This window comes from Ambystoma mexicanum, chromosome 12 (assembly GCF_040938575.1).
Source record: "Ambystoma mexicanum isolate Mex_15411 chromosome 12, UKY_AmexF1_1, whole genome shotgun sequence".
NCBI lineage: Eukaryota > Metazoa > Chordata > Amphibia > Caudata > Ambystomatidae > Ambystoma > Ambystoma mexicanum.
Genome location: NC_090936.1, coordinates 161,279,829 through 161,299,806, shown reverse-complemented (window position 1 = coordinate 161,299,806; position 19,978 = coordinate 161,279,829). Strand labels below are relative to the sequence as shown.

General features: G+C 47.7%; 1 protein-coding gene across 1 annotated transcript in view; it reads right to left on the bottom strand.

Moving 5' to 3' along the window:
* Positions 1-19,978, bottom strand: part of MYRFL (myelin regulatory factor like) — a 942,772-nt gene that overhangs the window by 460,834 nt on the left and 461,960 nt on the right. Inside the window, exon 14 of the mRNA XM_069629965.1 lies at positions 6,861-7,061. Coding sequence (XP_069486066.1) covers positions 6,861-7,061 — 201 coding nt within the window. The remainder of the gene's footprint in view (positions 1-6,860; positions 7,062-19,978) is intronic.

Below are 19,978 nucleotides of genomic sequence, written 5' to 3'. Positions count from 1 at the left end.
TTCAGGCTACCCTCAGCCTCCTCTTCTCCTTCCCTCATCTCTGACTGTCTTTCTGCTATCCAGGAATGGTGTGCCGCCAACGACCTCTGACTTAATGCCAGTAAGACCGAGATTCTACTCATCGGCACACCCACTCCCTCCTTCCCTGCAGCTCTCTGGCCGGCCTCTCTTGGCCCTCTTCCTGCTCCTACCTACAAGGCTAAAAACCTCGGGGTCATCTTCGACTCCACACTCTCCTTCTCGCCTCACATTTCTGATGTTTCTAAGAAGTCACACTACCAGCTGCACCTCCTCAGAGGTATCCTTCCTTTCCTCTCCTTCCCCCAGAAGCTCACTGTCTCCAGACCCCTGGTTCTCTCGAAGCTGGACTACTGTAACAGCCTCTACCTAAATATGCCTGCCTCTACTCTCCGCCCTCTGCAACTCATCCAGAACAGGACTGCGAGACTTGTCCTTGGCCTCAAGCCCCGGGACCGTATCTCTCCAGGACTGAAATCGCTACACTGGCTCCCTGTGGCTGCAAGGATTAAGTTCAAAACCCTCTGCATTGTCCACAAGGACTTCTGGGGCCAAAATACCTTCAACTCTCCCTTCCTAAATATCTTCCTTCTCGAGCACTTCGCTCATCCGCCTCCAACTCCCTCAGGGTCAGCCGCTTCTCTAAGCAACGAGTTGGTGGGAGATCACTCTACGCTGCAGGGGCCTCCCTCTGGAACAGCCTTCCTGCCTCCCTAAAACTTGAGGAGAACCATCTCCGGTTCCGGAAGCGCCTCAAAACCCTCCTCTTTGCTTCCGCTTTCTCTCCCCCTCTCCCCTGCTAAATCACTGAAATTGTACTAAATCAGCAACTGGGCCACTCACCAATCTCGGTCCTTGGCCCAGCCACTCTCCCCTGCACTGCCTTCCTGGCAACCCCTGCACTGCAGGACTGTCTCTGTATCCCTACAGCCCCTCTTCCCAGCACTTGTCTGCACTTATCTTGCACTTGTCACCAGCTGGCCCTTATTATTTATCTTGTTCGTTACTAACCGTGTACTGCACTTTCCCCTCTCCCTTTCCCCCTTGCACTTTTCCTGTCCCCTTAACCTTGCACTTGCGCAATCTGAATGACACCTGGCCTAGTAGGATCGTTGTCTGTCTCCCTTTGTTCCCCCCTCCCTGCCTCGTTGCGCCTTGAAACACTTGTGTATAGGCGCGTTACAAATGCCATATCATATCATTTGTATGTGTGATCACATGAAGGCATAGTGTTGGGGAATCTTGCACGCCCTATGATCTTCGCGTTGGGCGATAACTGCAACATATGATGCGGCGCATGCAAGCCCCCCTGCGGCTCTCAGCAGTGCTACTGGCAGGCAGAGAATCCAGCTCATTGACAAAGCTCGGACTGACAAGGGCAGAGGGCAGCCTGGTGGAAGGGCCTCTACCCGCCACATTGTGTGCGCCACCTGGGAGGCTGCCAGCTATGACACTGTCAGGGCTAGCCACCCTCTTTCCCTCCTCCCCACCCACGGGGGGGGGGTGGGTGTTATGCCAACTAAGAAAGCATGCAGAGACATAGTGAGGAATCTTGGATGGGTAACAGGCTATGGGAAAGGAAAAGTAGGGGGCCTGTCACCAACCACCCATTTCTAAATAGATTTGTAGGTTTCCATCACTAGGTTTTGGGGTGGCGGATAGGGGGTGGGGGGTTCAGATTATTAGCCCCCCTCCCGGGGCAGGAACATCTACAGCATGACGTAGGGAATACGCTGTCTTGAAACAGATGCATCCCATCCCAGTACAGGGACTATCCCCAGAGGTGGCAAAGGATCAGCATTAGGCGACTAGTTGGGCATGGAGGCAATGTAAGACTGACACAAGAGCTGAAGGGTAGAGTGACCCACATTCCGACAGACCTCTCCTGCCCTGGCAAAGAGCAGTCTTATTCTAGTCGCTTAAATGACAGCGGTCAGCAAAGGCAAGCCCAGTATGTGTAGCCCTCCTTGGCAATGAGCAGCACCAGCTTTGGCATGTGAGTAGTACAAGCCTGTCGGTAGGAAAGCCCATCCCTGCCATAGAGGACACAGATATTACCACGAGCCCAGCACTGGAGCAGTCTCCGATCATGCACATGCGAAAAACACCGCTCAAACAGGAACAACCCTAGGCTAACAAAGGAGCAACCCCATTCATGATACAGTAGCTGAGCATTCCAAGGTCAGGCACCGGATTGCCCCAGCCGGTCACCGGAGTGCACTTCCAGCCTGGAATGAGAGCGGCCCAATCAGGTGACATGATAGCCCCAACGCTGAAATATGTCCAGACCCAGACGATCCTATGAAGAACCATATCCCTCACATAGGAGCATCCCCTGAGCCAGCACAAAATCAGCCCAGTCCTGTGAAAAGAGCAGAAGCAGTCTCATCTGTCATCCGCCACAGCCTGCGACATGATCAGACGCAGCCTCTTGCAACAGCAGCCACATTCTGACACTGGTGCATCTTGAAGCCGACACGTGTGCACCCCCAGTTCAGACATAGAAGCCCCTTCAGACTAGCACAGAACCAGCCCAGTCCTGTGACAAGAGCAGAAGCAGTCTCATCTGTGATCCGCCGCAGCCTACGACATGATCAGACGCAGCCTCTTGCAACAGCAGCCACATTCTGACACTGGTGCATCTTGAAGCCGACACGTGTGCACCCCCAGTTCAGACATAGAAGCCCCTTCAGACTAGCACAGAACCAGCCCAGTCCTGTGACAAGAGCAGAAGCAGTCTCATCTGTGATCTGCCGCAGCCTGCGACATGATCAGACACACAGTCTCTTGCAACAGCAACCAAATAATGACAATGACACTGGAGCATCTTGAAGCTGGCAAGTGGGCATCCTCCCCCCCCAGTTCTGACATACAAGCTCCCTCAGACCTAGCACAGTATCAGCCAAGTCCTGTGACAAGAGCAGAAGCAGTCTCATCTGTGATCCGCCGCAGCCTGCAACATGTTCAGACACGGCCTCTTGGAACAGCAGCCACATTCTGACACTGGTGCACCTTGAAGCTGGCACGTGGGCACCCCCAGTTCTGACATATAAGCCCCCTCGTCCCTATCACAGATGCAGCACAAACCTGAAAAAGAGGCACAGCCAATCCCTCTTTCTTACTCTTACACTGTTTACCCCTCACTGATGACTCATGACCATAACACACGGAAAGCACGTGCTCTAACAAAGGACAAGGCTTATTCCCGGCCCAAACGCATCCACAGCATTGGTGCTGGACCAGCACCACCGTACCACAGGACCAGGCCTCAGCATAACACAGGAGAAGTCCCAGGTTGGCACAGGCTAACCACCAGCACCACACAGTGGCAGGGCGCCTGACATAGGAGAATCCCCTGCTCCAGATCAGAAGCAGCCTTAACTCTGGCAAAGGATCAGTACAAGTATGGCACAGTGGCCAGCCCAGTCTGACACATGCGCAGGTCTCGCGCTTAGCCCATGAGAATGTCGAGCCCTGGCACAGCTAGCCTTCTTGCATGACGATGCCCAGCCCTGGAAACAGAGTGTCACCAACCGGCACAGGGGCAACTCTTCTTGGCACTTTGTCGTAATGTATATTACGTGTTGTGGATGACGTGCACGTGAAGGTAATGTGTGTTACGTGTTATGGATGACGTGCACGTGAAGGGGTTGCTGGCTTCTAGAATCAGAACGTGCAGTGTATGAGTGCGGCGCTACGTTCTTTGTTTGGCAGTTGGAGATAACTGTGTACGCCGGGTGGGATGTTGCCGGTGTCGCTCATACCATCTTGAAGAACATGCAAGCCACCAACAATAAAAGACATTAATACTTATCTACTGTCTGTCGAGTGTATGTTGGCACATGAGCTTGCGTCACACTTTCACAGCAGACGAGAGGCCCAGACTATGAACCAGCACAGCAGGGGCGCATCCACAGTGCTGGCACAGAAGAAGTCTCCTTCCACTTGAGGATCATCATCTCGAATGACAACAATTAAAGAACGCTTTGTTCTCATCTAGGAACTGCCAAGCAACCCTCTCCCCTGAAGCCACCACATAGCCATATGTTCCCTCATAAAATATTCCTTATACAATACATCTGGTAAGCTTGATGGTAACCTACATCCAATGCTTTGTATTAAAAGACTCATTCCCTCACTTCCACGTCTCGACTGTATGAGAAGATGGGATGCAGGCTCTCTGCAGATTCAACAATCTGCAGTCAATCCATTTGGACCTGCCCCCAATGTGTTGTTAAATATGGCTGCCTGACTATTCAGACCAATATTGTTAATATCTTCTCGCAGGAAGGAGCAATGGCACTTAAATGAACAACCATTAGAAGACAGGTGAAAATCCCTAACCAAGCTCCCTAGAGTCTGTGAAATGAAATACCTATACATGGTTCACTGATTGTATTGAAAAGGTTCAAACACAATAGTAGTGACTAGGTCCAAGCAACCAGGAACTACACAAATGAACGGCCATTTCCCTATCGGCGTGTCAGCCCGTCCCTAGAATCGGGACTTGCCTAGTGGGTGGGTCGGTGGAACTAATGGATGGGAAAGGGGATCCATGTTAGGGTCGCTTTCATTACTGTTGGCCATACAATCTGAAAGAGCTGGCCAGATTGGTAGAAATGTTGCTGTCAGTCATCAGGTGGTTTAAGTCATTTCACTCTGATATTCTCAGGTAAGACTTGGCCAGCTAGTGTCACTGCTCACAAAACCCAAGTGGGCTGCGGCAAGGGTTCCACACTCCAACCTCCAAACACTCATGCTCCTGGATCATTTATCTAGAGTCTCTGTAGACCTGGTTATTAAATAATGAGTACCACAGTAAATGATGCTAAATACTTTCACAATAAATGTTCATAATGCTTATGCTTAATCCAAACAGTATTGGGGCACCCGTTGCAGGGGCTGTAGTAAAGTCCTGGCACACTTATACCAACTTTCTATTTTTTGGCATACACAAATCTCCCTGTCCAACTGCAAAATTTAGAAAATGCTTTATCGAGAGCTCAGATTGAGATATTTGTTAAGAGCCGAGGCGTCTACTCTGTATCTCGGTCTAAGGCAGAGTTCAGTTCAATGCCTGGCACACTATTCCCCACATGGCTTAGCACCAGGCCACCTGGTAAAGAAAATAGTCAGATAGGTCCCCAGCAAATACACATGAATAGTAAATGCAAACCTAAAATGCAGCCTAAATGTAGGCTTGCAACCTAGAGTGGCCAAGGATTTTTGGTAATGATCTACAGAAGTTGCAACTCTTTTCTAGACAACATCTCAAAGGTGGCCTACATTTTGTCTTGTATTCAGTAACACAAGGGATTCAGATCTGCATCAAGATGTGCTCATTGTTGTAGAGCTGCATGCGTCTGAAAGGTCCCTCATTCGCCTGCTCACAAGTGTTTGCGACTTGCTGCGCCACCATGCCACTCCACGTTGTAGGATAGAATTAACACATCATGCACCATTCCAGGCACAGGCCACAGACTGCTGCGCAGTATTCTAGAGGGGGGATAGTGGGGGGTGCAGGGAGAGCGAAGCCAGCCTGACTCTGATACCCAGATGTGGTGGAGTGTGGTGTAACAGAGATAAGTGCCCCGGCTTCCATGTTGAAATGAAGGGCAGATATGTTTAGGCAGTAATGGTGTTGAGTGAGTATTGGGAAGGGCTCTGGAAAGATGTATCGGATATAGGGGTTGAATAAGAGGGAAGGGCAGAACATACGTTCTGTATTCTGCTTCGCCTAGGACTAGAGAGGGTAGAAAAGAGGCTGTGTCAGGTCGGGCGTTATTAAATGTCCTGGCCAATAACCATGCATCTGCCAAACAGACGAGCAGAAATGAGGTGGCCAGGCTGACAAGATCTGGTGGAGTGGGGCAGAGTTTAGAGAGACAGAGGGGTACGGATATAGGACCCTCAGGAATTGACCCTACCATTCTCAACTCCGAAAAGCACCAGGGAGGGGTTTAAGCTAGAGGTGGATGCACTCTGACTACACACACACACACACACGTACGCACGCACGCACGCACGCACGCACACACACGTGTGTGTGTTGGGCGCAGCGGTAAAAATGCAGCAGTAACGCTATTACCGCTCCGCCCAATTATGATTTGGGGAGAAAGTCGCCCAGCTTTACCTTCAGCTTTACATGGCCTTTATGTCATATTTCAGCAATAAAGACCTTGGGGGTGTCGGGCATAGTGGCTGGTAGCCAAGTTAACAGCCCGAGCAAAGTGAGGGCCATTACTGTCCAATAAGAGTCTGCACTCAGGTCTGTATCACAGCTGGCACCCACCCACGGTATTTCCTGTCTTGCTAAACAGGGCCATGCAGGAAGCGCAAATGAATGTACATGGAAAGAAAAACTGCAAACATAGGTGGTCACCATGAAAAAAATGCAACGGGAGCTTCAGCAAAGAGACTCCTTTCCAGTTGCACGCTCCTGAAAAGAATGAAGAGGTGCAGCCAGGAGTGGGGGGCAGACGAAATGAGATGATTAGGTAGTTTAGAAAGAGGGATTGTAGCAGCCAATAAAGCATGCTGACTGGCTGGCTCCTCCGAACCGAATGATTGTTTACATTCTGCATGCTATTTACAGGCAATTACTAACTCAAAAAAAAACATTATAGATACATGCTCCAACTGAGTAAATAAGATCACCAAAGGGGAGCTAGAGAATCAAATACTGTTTACAATTGTCCAAGAAGCATAGTGAAAGATACGAACTCCCCAGGCCAATGTCTAAGCGTATCCAGTGTAAGTAAGCTGCTTCCAGAATGCCAGGTCCATAATGCGTGCACAGTGAAGATACGCTCTGAAGGGCCCATGCTGTCCACAACACTCACCTCCTGGACGTTCTGCTTCGCTCGACTGTCAGATGGGTGCATGACCATCCCCATCACTTTCACATTGCCGCAGATCACCAACGCTTCGTCCGGCGTGTCTGTATTAATTCCTATCCGACCGTGGCAGACTACCGTCTCCGGAGCATGCCCTCGCTGCCACAGGACATCATTATCGTTCTCAAACTGCCCAGGGTTAGAGGCCTGAAAAACAGTGGAGACAGAGATACAATGGCGAGGAGTCAAAACTCATTGCTGCAACCAGCGGCGCGCAAGGGCACGCAAAGAGCAGACAGCGTTTACCAGTCACATTTGAACTCCTTTGCCTGTTTATAGAAGAGAGGAAAGAAAGAATACAGCAGAAGAGAATTGAATCTGACAAGTAGTGTGCATCAAATAAATGTTTTTCAATGAGCCATGAATAGGGAAGGGGTTTTCTTATCCTCACTCCACTGATCTGGTTACACTTCTACTGTTGCCTGTATACCACCATTGCTATTATGCTTTTCTTTTTTTTATAATTACTGTTTTTGCCTAATTAACAATTAGATTTCATGAGAAATGTCATTCGACTAATTGTGTTATGTAAAGGAGCACTGAATTTAAGAGAGATTAAAAAGGGATATGGAAAAGGAAATGTGCTCCATTAGAACTCTTGCCACTCTCTCACTCAGCCAATCTTATTTTACATTGGCTGCATTTCTATATCATTGTGTAAAGTAGAACATTTTTTGAAAAATATGACGGGAGAAAGTAAAATATATTATGAAAATCCTTCCGGAGATTTTTCTTTGGGTTTATATACTAGTTATCATACATTAGGATCAAGAAAGCAACGTATCCATGCACTACATGAAGTCATAGCATTCATATGTTGTGATATGGATTGTAAATACTATCCTGCCATTTTATAGGACCAAGTCCCCTCTACCGTATGTTATAATGATATTGCAAGTCTCAGAGGAGTTCCTTTATAAGGCCACAGAACTCTGAGGTGACTTGCAAAATCATTTTTATGTATGGTAGGGGGTATTTTATACCTTATAATATATGGTCACACACTGTCAGCCCCTTCAAAAACTAGCCTCTTAAATAATCCACTGTAAGAGATCTTGCATTTGCTTATCCATTAGCACCCAGGCGGGGGCAGCCAATCAGATGGCTAGTAACGCAGGCTTGGATCGCTGACAAAAGCCAGCGTTCCAAGTATCCTGATTGCAGGCTCCCCCCACTGCCATCCTTTTTTTTATCCTCCCCTGACCCCTCCCTACTTACCCTTTTTGGGTGGCGGCGAGTCCCGCCACCGCATCCGCTCCTTCTTCTTGCGTCCTGCACGCCGTCAAGGAAAGGGAAGAGGGGCACGGTACGGAGCACCGGCTTCGGGTGTTAATGCCACATTATAATCAATGTAGAAACTGTTTGGATCCAGCTCCTAATGTGTGGCAGAAAAATAATGTAAGCAGTCCAATGCCTTGAAAAACGTTTTCATTTTGTGCTTTAAAATAAATAACATGCAGAGTATTTCCCGCATGCTGAAATGAGCGCCACACGCTTGTCGGATTGGTTGAAGCTCCTTTATTGCAGCCATACACAGTTGTGGGTAATAAAGCCCCCAGCTACAGTGCCCCATCACTCTCCAATGGATGATTCTTAAGAGACTTTCACCACTCCCTTCTAAATAGGAACTGGAAATGTATTGCGCGGAAAGTGGACAAGAAGTGTTCTGTGGTGTCTGCTGCAGTGTTTCTCCAGTGTTTTTCACTTTTGGAAGCGTGTCCACAACCTCTGCTAACCTGCATCGACTTCATAAGCCCCAGTAGTCCGCAGAACGGAAAGTGGACGAGAAGTGTTCTGCAGTGTCTGCCGCAGTGTTTCTTCAGTGTTTTTAATTTTTGGGGGCATGTCCACAACCTCGCCTAACCTGCATCGACGTCATAAGCGCCAGTAGTGCGCGGAACAGAAAGTGGACGAGAAGTGTTCTGTGGTGTCTGCTGCAGTGTTTCTCCAGTGTTTTTCACTTTTGGAAGCGTGTCCACAACCTCGCCTAACCTGCATCGACTTCATAAGCCCCAGTAGTCCGCGGAACGCGGAGCAGAAAGTGGACGAGAAGTGTTCTGCAGTGTTCTCGGGGGCTCGAAAGGGGCCGAACACCGACAAAAAGTAAACAACAAAAAAAGAAAAAAGGCAAGAATCCCCATGACATTGTATCAGGATAGAGGCACTCTTGCAGAGGCAAGCAGGGAGAAAAGACCCTTGAGGATATCCCGTCCGACTCAAAGGTTTGGGGCCGCTACTCAAGAATGTCCTTGCCCATACTTTCAGCCGCCAGCCTCACAAATTTCCACTCGGGAAATGAGGGAGATTCTAAGAACAGATAACAGCAGCCCGCCCAGGCGGCAACCACCCTCATTTTCAGCAGCCAAATCCAGATCAAGAGAAGGGGAAAGCGTTGAAAACAACTGCCTCCCCAAAACGCAAAACAAAGCCTCAAATAAAGACTGTGAAAGCACGGGAGTGATGGCCACCTCGCCCGCAGGGATGGGCTCATACCCTGGATTTCCAAATGCAGCAGAGAGCCCGACGCGGCCTATGGCCTCCACCCCGCCCACCTCTGGGATCGCTCCCCGGCCTTCGCCAGCTGGAGGGCCGACGAGGCTGGGCCGCGACGAGGTGGAGGTGAAGGGGGCCAAAGTGCAGCAAACGAACGAGGCAACAGCAAAGGCAGATCATGGAAATAACAAAAGGAGCCCGCTTACCTTGGAGGGGGCACCTCCGGACCCCTCTCCTTCCATCGGGAGCGGGGGGGGCCTTGCAACGCCTCCTCTGAGGGGAGTTGGTGCTCAGGACCAGCCAAAGAGATCCGAGATGACTACGACACCGGCATCAGGAATGGAGGACGCCGCACGTGCAGGCTCAAGCTGCACTACAGCCCAAATACACATGGCGCTGGACGCAGCAGACCAGCGCCCCCTCTTGACAGATGACCTCCGAATCACACAGCCAGAAAAACAAAAAGCGCAAGAGGAAACAACGCCCAATGGCATGGGATCTCCGAGAACCATGGAACGGAAACCCCAAACAACCCTAACAGACGAATCCAGTATGAAAGGGGGGAACATTTCAGTAGCACTCCCCAAAAATCAAAAAAACAAAAAAACAAAAAAACAAAAACAAATCCTAACACAAAAAGGAAGTCAGCCAATGGGCGACAAAAAATCAAAAACAAGAACACATCACCTTCAAAAGACACCTGGATCGAGATAGGCGATGAAACAACCACAATCTCTCCTCTTCGAGCCCTAAAAACAAAAGGAGGGCAAACTAAAAAAACAGGAAAAAAAACAAAAAAGGAACGACAAATAAGCAAAACAAGCAAAGGACACACGCAAGAAAGGCGCCCCTAAAAAAAGGACACATCAACTCACTGATGGACTTTTTCAAAAGCCAGGGTAAATGAAAATACGACATCCTAGAATTATCTGATGCGGAAATCTTGGAAGCAATCCAAGAAACATCCCCACTATCTAAATCACGCAAAACCGCATCAAATCAAGAAACCTCAAGGGAAAAGTCCCCAAGTCAGGCGAACACACCATCACATGTCGCCAACTCAGAGGAAGCTTTATTGACCATAGAGCAAGCAGGCGAAGAAGAGACAAAATCAGCGATCGCTGAGTCATCACACGATTATGTATCAGAGGAGTATTCAACATGCACTCCAAACAGAATGCCCAGCAAGGACAACAGCGACAAAGAAACCAACTCCTCAGAAAATACTGAAGCTCAAGACCAGAGATGCTTAACAACTCCTCAACCACCATCAAGGGCACCACAGCAGGTTCCTGCACGACCTCTTCCGATACCATTAAGCCCGGCCAGGCTGGACCCCAAAGGAGATGCCCAAGACCTGTCTTTACCTGAAGGGCCACCCATCAAAGACCTGGGACCGCAGACTCCACCACGACCCCAAAAAAAAACCCAGGAGCAAAGAACAAATAAAGTGGAAAGTCCAAACCAGGTAGAGGACAGCTACCATCTAGTAAATAACAAAACAGGGCAAAGAAGAAACCACAGACTCTCCTCACCACCTCCACGTCGGAAATCATACAATCAGTTCTTAAGCTCCTCATTGGGGTTTTTAACCAGAAACGAAAGATCCAACACGGTCCAAAAAGAGACGCCAACGAAAAAACCGGACATGCTCACGATAATGACTGCCATCACCATCGCCCTCGCTCCATTCTGTAAACTGTATGAAGCTTTAAACAACTCGATGAAAGACCAAACATCAGTCTCAGCAATGACACTCACCAAACTGACATATTTGGAAGGCTATGGGATGGCAACGGAAAAACACTTCGAGGAAATCATCAATGCGAAGAATAAGGAAATGCAGAAGCTCCGCCCGCAAGAAGAAATGGGACAGGTAGCAAAGAAAATGAGGGCAAACAACTGTCATCCAAAAATATGGCAACACAGACCTCGTTCCTAACAAGTCCCATTGATCTGACCAAACAAAGTACAAACGCCGAAACTCAAACACAAGGAGCATTCAGTATTTTCAATACCAAAACGTGAAACGGTCACACCTTTCCTTTGTCACAGAACAATGTGTTCAACTTCAAACCAAAACTGACAGAAGTGGCCGACGCAACAACATCAGCCGTGCAAAAAAAGAAAAAGGCAACACCAGAAAAAAGAGAGGAATCTTCAATTACAAAGGCCAACGTTCAAAAAACGAATCAAATTCTCCTTAAACTACCACCTGAAGCGACAAGTGTAAGATCCTCGCCAAAAAAAGAAGAAAACCTGCCTCAGAGAAGAAGCTCAACTGGAGCACTATCGAATGAATCAGATGTGGGCAAAGGCCAAAAATATTCAGGCCCTATCAATCATCCACCAACCCAACCAAATAAGTCTCCAACTACAGTAGAATAATTTTTGACTGACAGAGAAATGATGAAAATCTCTGTATATGAAGAGCCAGAGGAGATTTTTGAAAAGAAAACCAAAACAACAGGCCAACACACACCAAGGGGGGCCCACATACAGGCACGTACCCAGCCACATGAGCCGACTCGCAAAGACTCAACAGATAAACAACAGCACAAAAGCCCGAAACCCAAACGAAAGGGACAAGATGGACCACGCCAACACTACACCAGAGCCTCCCCTGATCGAAGAGCAGACAGGTACTCTGACAGACAAACGCATCGATCCACGTTTCGACCCAAGAAAAATCATCAGCATGATTACTACCCAGGGCAAGACAAAATCAACCTCAAAGAGACCCGCCACTTCCAGTCAACTTCACAAGGGAGAAGTGACTTAAGTCAGCGCGTGGACCACGCTCAGCCAAGGAAGACACAGTCCGACATAGGACACTTGCCCATAACCCTGAAACTAGAACAAACAAGCAACAATAAAGGGGACATAATTCTGAATAGAAGAACAGTTTTGAAAATGTTCAGACAACTCCGGTCGATACCTCATCTGTCAACAGAGGATTTAACTCTAGTTGAACCTTACCACTCGGGGAACAAAGCAAAATGCTACTTACAGATAAGATCCAAGCACTACAGATTCCAATTTAAAGTGGCCCAAGAGTTACTAGCAGAGAGAGGCCTCAGGCTAACAGATATTACTACCCAGAGGGACCTGAATACACCCAAAACGTTTCAAGCTACCATGGAAAAAAACACGCACTTTCTGTCAAGGACGGAATTACTATATAAGGACTACAGACTGCTCCACGACAAAGAAGGCTTAGAGAGACCTAAAGATAAGCGGACAGAAAAGTAAATTCTACCAAAAGCATCCACAAAGAGCAAGACGGAAGAACACAGAAAGGAAACAAACACACCTTCCCGAACAACAAGACCTCAGACAATCAATTCAACTGATGCAAGGCCCTCAGAACAGGCAGCCCCCTCCAACAATTCCTCAACTAGGGAGAAGGGGCATTAGAAATGACATCTCCAACGACTCAACCATTGAAAGAAAAACCGATACAAATCGCTTCACGGAATACGCGTGCGTACAAGTACCTAATGACAAGAGGCGGCCCCGATTTGGGCCGTTTTGATATAATAGCACTACAGGAGCTTCGGCTAACAGAAAAACCAGCCCTTGAGGGCTTTGAGATTATCTTCGCACCAGCAATTAAGAACAGGCTTGGGCACCCGTCATCAGGATTTCTGGTGGCAACTAGAGTGGATAGCGGCATAAACATCACAGAGCCACTCACGTTTTCGAGCAACCACCAAGCCATCAGAATGACATGGACAAACCACAAGAAACACTCGGGGAAAAAAACAACAACAGAAATCGCAATCATAAACACATATTGGAACCCGCTAGCAATCTCGGACAAGAAGTTCTTGAACATAATGGAAACAGAAATCGACAGCATATTTGCCGAAAAGAACATCCCTCATGTCATCATCTGTGGCGATCTAAACTTGAAACAAAAAACACAGCCCAAAACAAGATCCACAGACCAAAAACAGCAGCAGAAACACGAGGAGAGCTGTGGAACGACCTGATGTCATCAAGAGGTTTCCACAATTTAGACCAGTCTCTCCCACTTCCTGGCACATTCCCTACATGGGAGAGAGGTGCTCTAAAAGGCACAATAGACTACATCTTTGTCTCTGATGCAATGCTAGAACTAATAACGGAATTCCAAGTTATACGCACCGAACCAAGCAACCACAACCTCCTAAGAGCATCATGGAATTCGATAGTGGAAACTAACCCCAAAATGACCTCTGAAATAGAGTCCAATGCACAGGGCAACCGTCCAAAACTGACCGCGGCAAGAGTAGAAGATCTGATGTGAAATTACAAAATCAAATCCCAGGCCCCTGAACACGATCAAACAGTCATGGACTTTCGACCTTTGCTGAGTCCCTACAAAGCAGCCTCACACACTAGGACCATAAAGGGGGCACCTGGGCTACAGCAATACGACAAATTAATCGTGGCAAAACGCGTAAGTCTTAGACAACTAAAACGCAAAGCAAAAAAGTCAAATTCACCCGAACTAGTAGCCCACGTAGCACTAGAGGAAAAAAATACAAGGCCTGGGTCAAACATCACCGAATAAATCTTTACCAAAAAGATTCAGAAGAGATATTAAAAAACGGAGCAGGTAAAAACACTAGAGAATTCTGGTCGCTTCTAAAAGTAAGAACGGAACAGAAGGCCAATGAACCATCTAACTGCGTTAGCGAAGAAAAATGGAAAACGCACTTCGAAGCTCTATTCAGAAAACCAACGGCTCCGATAGGATCAGAACTAATCCAACATGACAGTACCTCGGTGGATGTATCCGACCAAGAAGACATGAGTGAAACAATCGGCAAACTGAAAGGTTCCCCAACATTGACCTTAAAGACTTTCAAAAACAATGGACTCCCTTCATCAGCTTGGTATTCAGGCAGTGCGCAACATCACAATCAATCCCAAGATCTTGGACATCCTCCAATGCGGTACCAATATACAAAAAAGGAGACAAATCTGATCCCTGTAATTATCGACCAATCGCCCTTCTTGACACAATTGGCAACATTTTCAGTATGCTTCTTCTAAAGAGATTCCAGACCTATGCGATGGAGGCACCCTGCAACGATCCATTCCAAACAGGCTTAAAAATAAATTCATCAACGACAATCAACATTGAACTGAACTCCTGGAATTGCCCGCAAACCATCTTGGCACCTATTAAAGTGCTACACACGAGCACCACCATGAGAGTGATATTGAACACAAAAGGTCTTCTGTCTGGAGAAATCCCGACGCGGAGGGGTGTCAAACAGGGCTGCCCTTTGGCTCCTGCACTGTTCGTAGCCTTCATGGGAGACTTTAAAGATACATACACCACGGTGAGAGCCTTTCCCCCAAAAATAGGGAACGTGCCAATGCCACGTCTGACATATGCAGAAGACATTGGACCTAACGCAGATAGGGCTTCAGAGGCAATTATACAACTTGTTTGACTACATCAAGTGCTCAAATTTGGAGGTCAACAAGAAAAAACAAAAATCATAACATTTGGAAAAACAACAAAGAAACAAAACACCTTCAGATGGGTTATGGAAAAAGTCCCGATTGAGTCAATATCGAAATTCAAATTCCTGGGGGTTGTCGTGGACAACTCACATCTAGAAATCAGTATACAAACCCATTTTTGGGCTGAAGTGAGATCACTAACAACACAAGACAAAATTCTGGAGAAAAAAAATTGGAAGATTCTCGTTGATTCCAACCATCAAATTTTACAAGGCGAAAGTAGTCCCCGCACTCACTTATGGAACAGAAGCAATGGCAGCAATACCAGTAGCCTTCTGGCAAAGGATAGAGGGCTGCTTCTGGAAGACAGCCCTGAATCTACCTAAATCGACGGCAATGGCCGGAATAAGGAGGGAATTGGGACTGACTTCGCTTAAAACAACGGTGGAAGCAAACGACATTGCGCCCTACAGGAAAACCATCATCCTGCAACGTCTGCCGCTATACAAACTAATCAATGAAGAAATCGGCCTAGGAAAGTGTAAAATGCTTGGGAAATGGGCAGCAAAGATAAAGAACCAACTGGATCAAATAGCATGCACAGAAGCAGACCTAATCGCTAATCCAATGAAAATCAAAAAGAAACTGGCCGACCTAGATTGGATCACAACCTTGGAAAAGGCGACTGAGAACAAACTCTTGGCACAGCTCCCACCATACACACTAAAACGAAACGAAACAGCCCAATTCTTAAGAAGATTTCCGAGTAGATCTTTCTGTCAACTTTTCCTAAGAGCGTGTCTGAATCTACTAGCCACCAATGAGATTCTGCAAATCAGAGGCCATTCAGAAAACAAAAATTGCAGACTGTGCAAAAGATCAGACCAAACAGAAAATGTGAGACATCTGCTTACCAGCTGCCATGCAATGACCAAAATATGGCTCAGAGGAGTTCCTTTATAAGGCCACAGAACTCTGAGGTGACTTGCAAAATCATTTTTATGTATGGTAGGGGGTATTTTATACCTTATAATATATGGTCACACACTGTCAGCCCCTTCAAAAACTAGCCTCTTAAATAATCCACTGTAAGAGATCTTGCATTTGCTTATCCATTAGCACCCAGGCGGGGGCAGCCAATCAGATGGCTAGTAACGCAGGCTTGGATCGCTGACAAAAGCCAGCGTTCCAAGTATCCTGATTGCAGGCTCCCCCCACTGCCATCCTTTTTTTTATCCTCCCCTGACCCCTCCCTACTTACCCTTTTTGGGTGGCGGCGAGTCCCGCCACCGCATCCGCTCCTTCTTCTTGCGTCCTGCACGCCGTCAAGGAAAGGGAAGAGGGGCACGGTACGGAGCACCGGCTTCGGGTGTTAATGCCACATTATAATCAATGTAGAAACTGTTTGGATCCAGCTCCTAATGTGTGGCAGAAAAATAATGTAAGCAGTCCAATGCCTTGAAAAACGTTTTCATTTTGTGCTTTAAAATAAATAACATGCAGAGTATTTCCCGCATGCTGAAATGAGCGCCACACGCTTGTCGGATTGGTTGAAGCTCCTTTATTGCAGCCATACACAGTTGTGGGTAATAAAGCCCCCAGCTACAGTGCCCCATCACTCTCCAATGGATGATTCTTAAGACACTTTCACCACTCCCTTCTAAATAGGAACTGGAAATGTATTGCGCGGAAAGTGGACAAGAAGTGTTCTGTGGTGTCTGCTGCAGTGTTTCTCCAGTGTTTTTCACTTTTGGAAGCGTGTCCACAACCTCGCCTAACCTGCATCGACTTCATAAGCCCCAGTAGTCCGCGGAACGCGGAGCAGAAAGTGGACGAGAAGTGTTCTGCAGTGTTCTCGGGGGCTCGAAAGGGGCCGAACACCGACAGAAAGTAAACAACAAAAAAAGAAAAAAGGCAAGAATCCCCATGACATTGTATCAGGATAGAGGCACTCTTGCAGAGGCAAGCAGGGAGAAAAGACCCTTGAGGATATCCCGTCCGACTCAAAGGTTTGGGGCCGCTACTCAAGACTGTCCTTGCCCATACTTTCAGCCGCCAGCCTCACAAATTTCCACTCGGGAAATGAGGGAGATTCTAAGAACAGATAACAGCAGCCCGCCCAGGCGGCAACCACCCTCATTTTCAGCAGCCAAATCCAGATCAAGAGAAGGGGAAAGCGTTGAAAACAACTGCCTCCCCAAAACGCAAAACAAAGCCTCAAATAAAGACTGTGAAAGCACGGGAGTGATGGCCACCTCGCCCGCAGGGATGGGCTCATACCCTGGATTTCCAAACGCAGCAGAGAGCCCGACGCGGCCTATGGCCTCCACCCCGCCCACCTCTGGGATCGCTCCCCGGCCTTCGCCAGCTGGAGGGCCGACGAGGCTGGGCCGCGACGAGGTGGAGGTGAAGGGGGCCAAAGTGCAGCAAACGAACGAGGCAACAGCAAAGGCAGATCATGGAAATAACAAAAGGAGCCCGCTTACCTTGGAGGGGGCACCTCCGGACCCCTCTCCTTCCATCGGGAGCGGGGGGGGCCTTGCAACGCCTCCTCTGAGGGGAGTTGGTGCTCAGGACCAGCCAAAGAGATCCGAGATGACTACGACACCGGCATCAGGAATGGAGGACGCCGCACGTGCAGGCTCAAGCTGCACTACAGCCCAAATACACATGGCGCTGGACGCAGCAGACCAGCGCCCCCTCTTGACAGATGACCTCCGAATCACACAGCCAGAAAAACAAAAAGCGCAAGAGGAAACAACGCCCAATGGCATGGGATCTCCGAGAACCATGGAACGGAAACCCCAAACAACCCTAACAGACGAATCCAGTATGAAAGGGGGGAACATTTCAGTAGCACTCCCCAAAAATCAAAAAAACAAAAAAACAAAAACAAATCCTAACACAAAAAGGAAGTCAGCCAATGGGCGACAAAAAATCAAAAACAAGAACACATCACCTTCAAAAGACACCTGGATCGAGATAGGCGATGAAACAACCACAATCTCTCCTCTTCGAGCCCTAAAAACAAAAGGAGGGCAAACTAAAAAAACAGGAAAAAAAACAAAAAAGGAACGACAAATAAGCAAAACAAGCAAAGGAAACACGCAAGAAAGGCGCCCCTAAAAAAAGGACACATCAACTCACTGATGGACTTTTTCAAAAGCCAGGGTAAATGAAAATACGACATCCTAGAATTATCTGATGCGGAAATCTTGGAAGCAATCCAAGAAACATCCCCACTATCTAAATCACGCAAAACCGCATCAAATCAAGAAACCTCAAGGGAAAAGTCCCCAAGTCAGGCGAACACACCATCACATGTCGCCAACTCAGAGGAAGCTTTATTGACCATAGAGCAAGCAGGCGAAGAAGAGACAAAATCAGCGATCGCTGAGTCATCACACGATTATGCATCAGAGGAGTATTCAACATGCACTCCAAACAGAATGCCCAGCAAGGACAACAGCGACAAAGAAACCAACTCCTCAGAAAATACTGAAGCTCAAGACCAGAGATGCTTAACAACTCCTCAACCACCATCAAGGGCACCACAGCAGGTTCCTGCACGACCTCTTCCGATACCATTAAGCCCGGCCAGGCTGGACCCCAAAGGAGATGCCCAAGACCTGTCTTTACCTGAAGGGCCACCCATCAAAGACCTGGGACCGCAGACTCCACCACGACCCCAAAAAAAAACCCAGGAGCAAAGAACAAATAAAGTGGAAAGTCCAAACCAGGTAGAGGACAGCTACCATCTAGTAAATAACAAAACAGGGCAAAGAAGAAACCACAGACTCTCCTCACCACCTCCACGTCGGAAATCATACAATCAGTTCTTAAGCTCCTCATTGGGGTTTTTAACCAGAAATGAAAGATCCAACACGGTCCAAAAAGAGACGCCAACGAAAAAACCGGACATGCTCACGATAATGACTGCCATCACCATCGCCCTCGCTCCATTCTGTAAACTGTATGAAGCTTTAAACAACTCGATGAAAGACCAAACATCAGTCTCAGCAATGACACTCACCAAACTGACATATTTGGAAGGCTATGTGATGGCAACGGAAAAACACTTCGAGGAAATCATCAATGCGAAGAATAAGGAAATGCAGAAGCTCCGCCCGCAAGAAGAAATGGGACAGGTAGCAAAGAAAATGAGGGCAAACAACTGTCATCCAAAAATATGGCAACACAGACCTCGTTCCTAACAAGTCCCATTGATCTGACCAAACAAAGTACAAACGCCGAAACTCAAACACAAGGAGCATTCAGTATTTTCAATACCAAAACGTGAAACGGTCACACCTTTCCTTTGTCACAGAACAATGTGTTCAACTTCAAACCAAAACTGACAGAAGTGGCCGACGCAACAACATCAGCCGTGCAAAAAAAGAAAAAGGCAACACCAGAAAAAAGAGAGGAATCTTCAATTACAAAGGCCAACGTTCAAAAAACGAATCAAATTCTCCTTAAACTACCACCTGAAGCGACAAGTGTAAGATCCTCGCCAAAAAAAGAAGAAAACCTGCCTCAGAGAAGAAGCTCAACTGGAGCACTATCGAATGAATCAGATGTGGGCAAAGGCCAAAAATATTCAGGCCCTATCAATCATCCACCAACCCAACCAAATAAGTCTCCAACTACAGTAGAATAATTTTTGACTGACAGAGAAATGATGAAAATCTCTGTATATGAAGAGCCAGAGGAGATTTTTGAAAAGAAAACCAAAACAACAGGCCAACACACACCAAGGGGGGCCCACATACAGGCACGTACCCAGCCACATGAGCCGACTCGCAAAGACTCAACAGATAAACAACAGCACAAAAGCCCGAAACCCAAACGAAAGGGACAAGATGGACCACGCCAACACTACACCAGAGCCTCCCCTGATCGAAGAGCAGACAGGTACTCTGACAGACAAACGCATCGATCCACGTTTCGACCCAAGAAAAATCATCAGCATGATTACTACCCAGGGCAAGACAAAATCAACCTCAAAGAGACCCGCCACTTCCAGTCAACTTCACAAGGGAGAAGTGACTTAAGTCAGCGCGTGGACCACGCTCAGCCAAGGAAGACACAGTCCGACATAGGACACT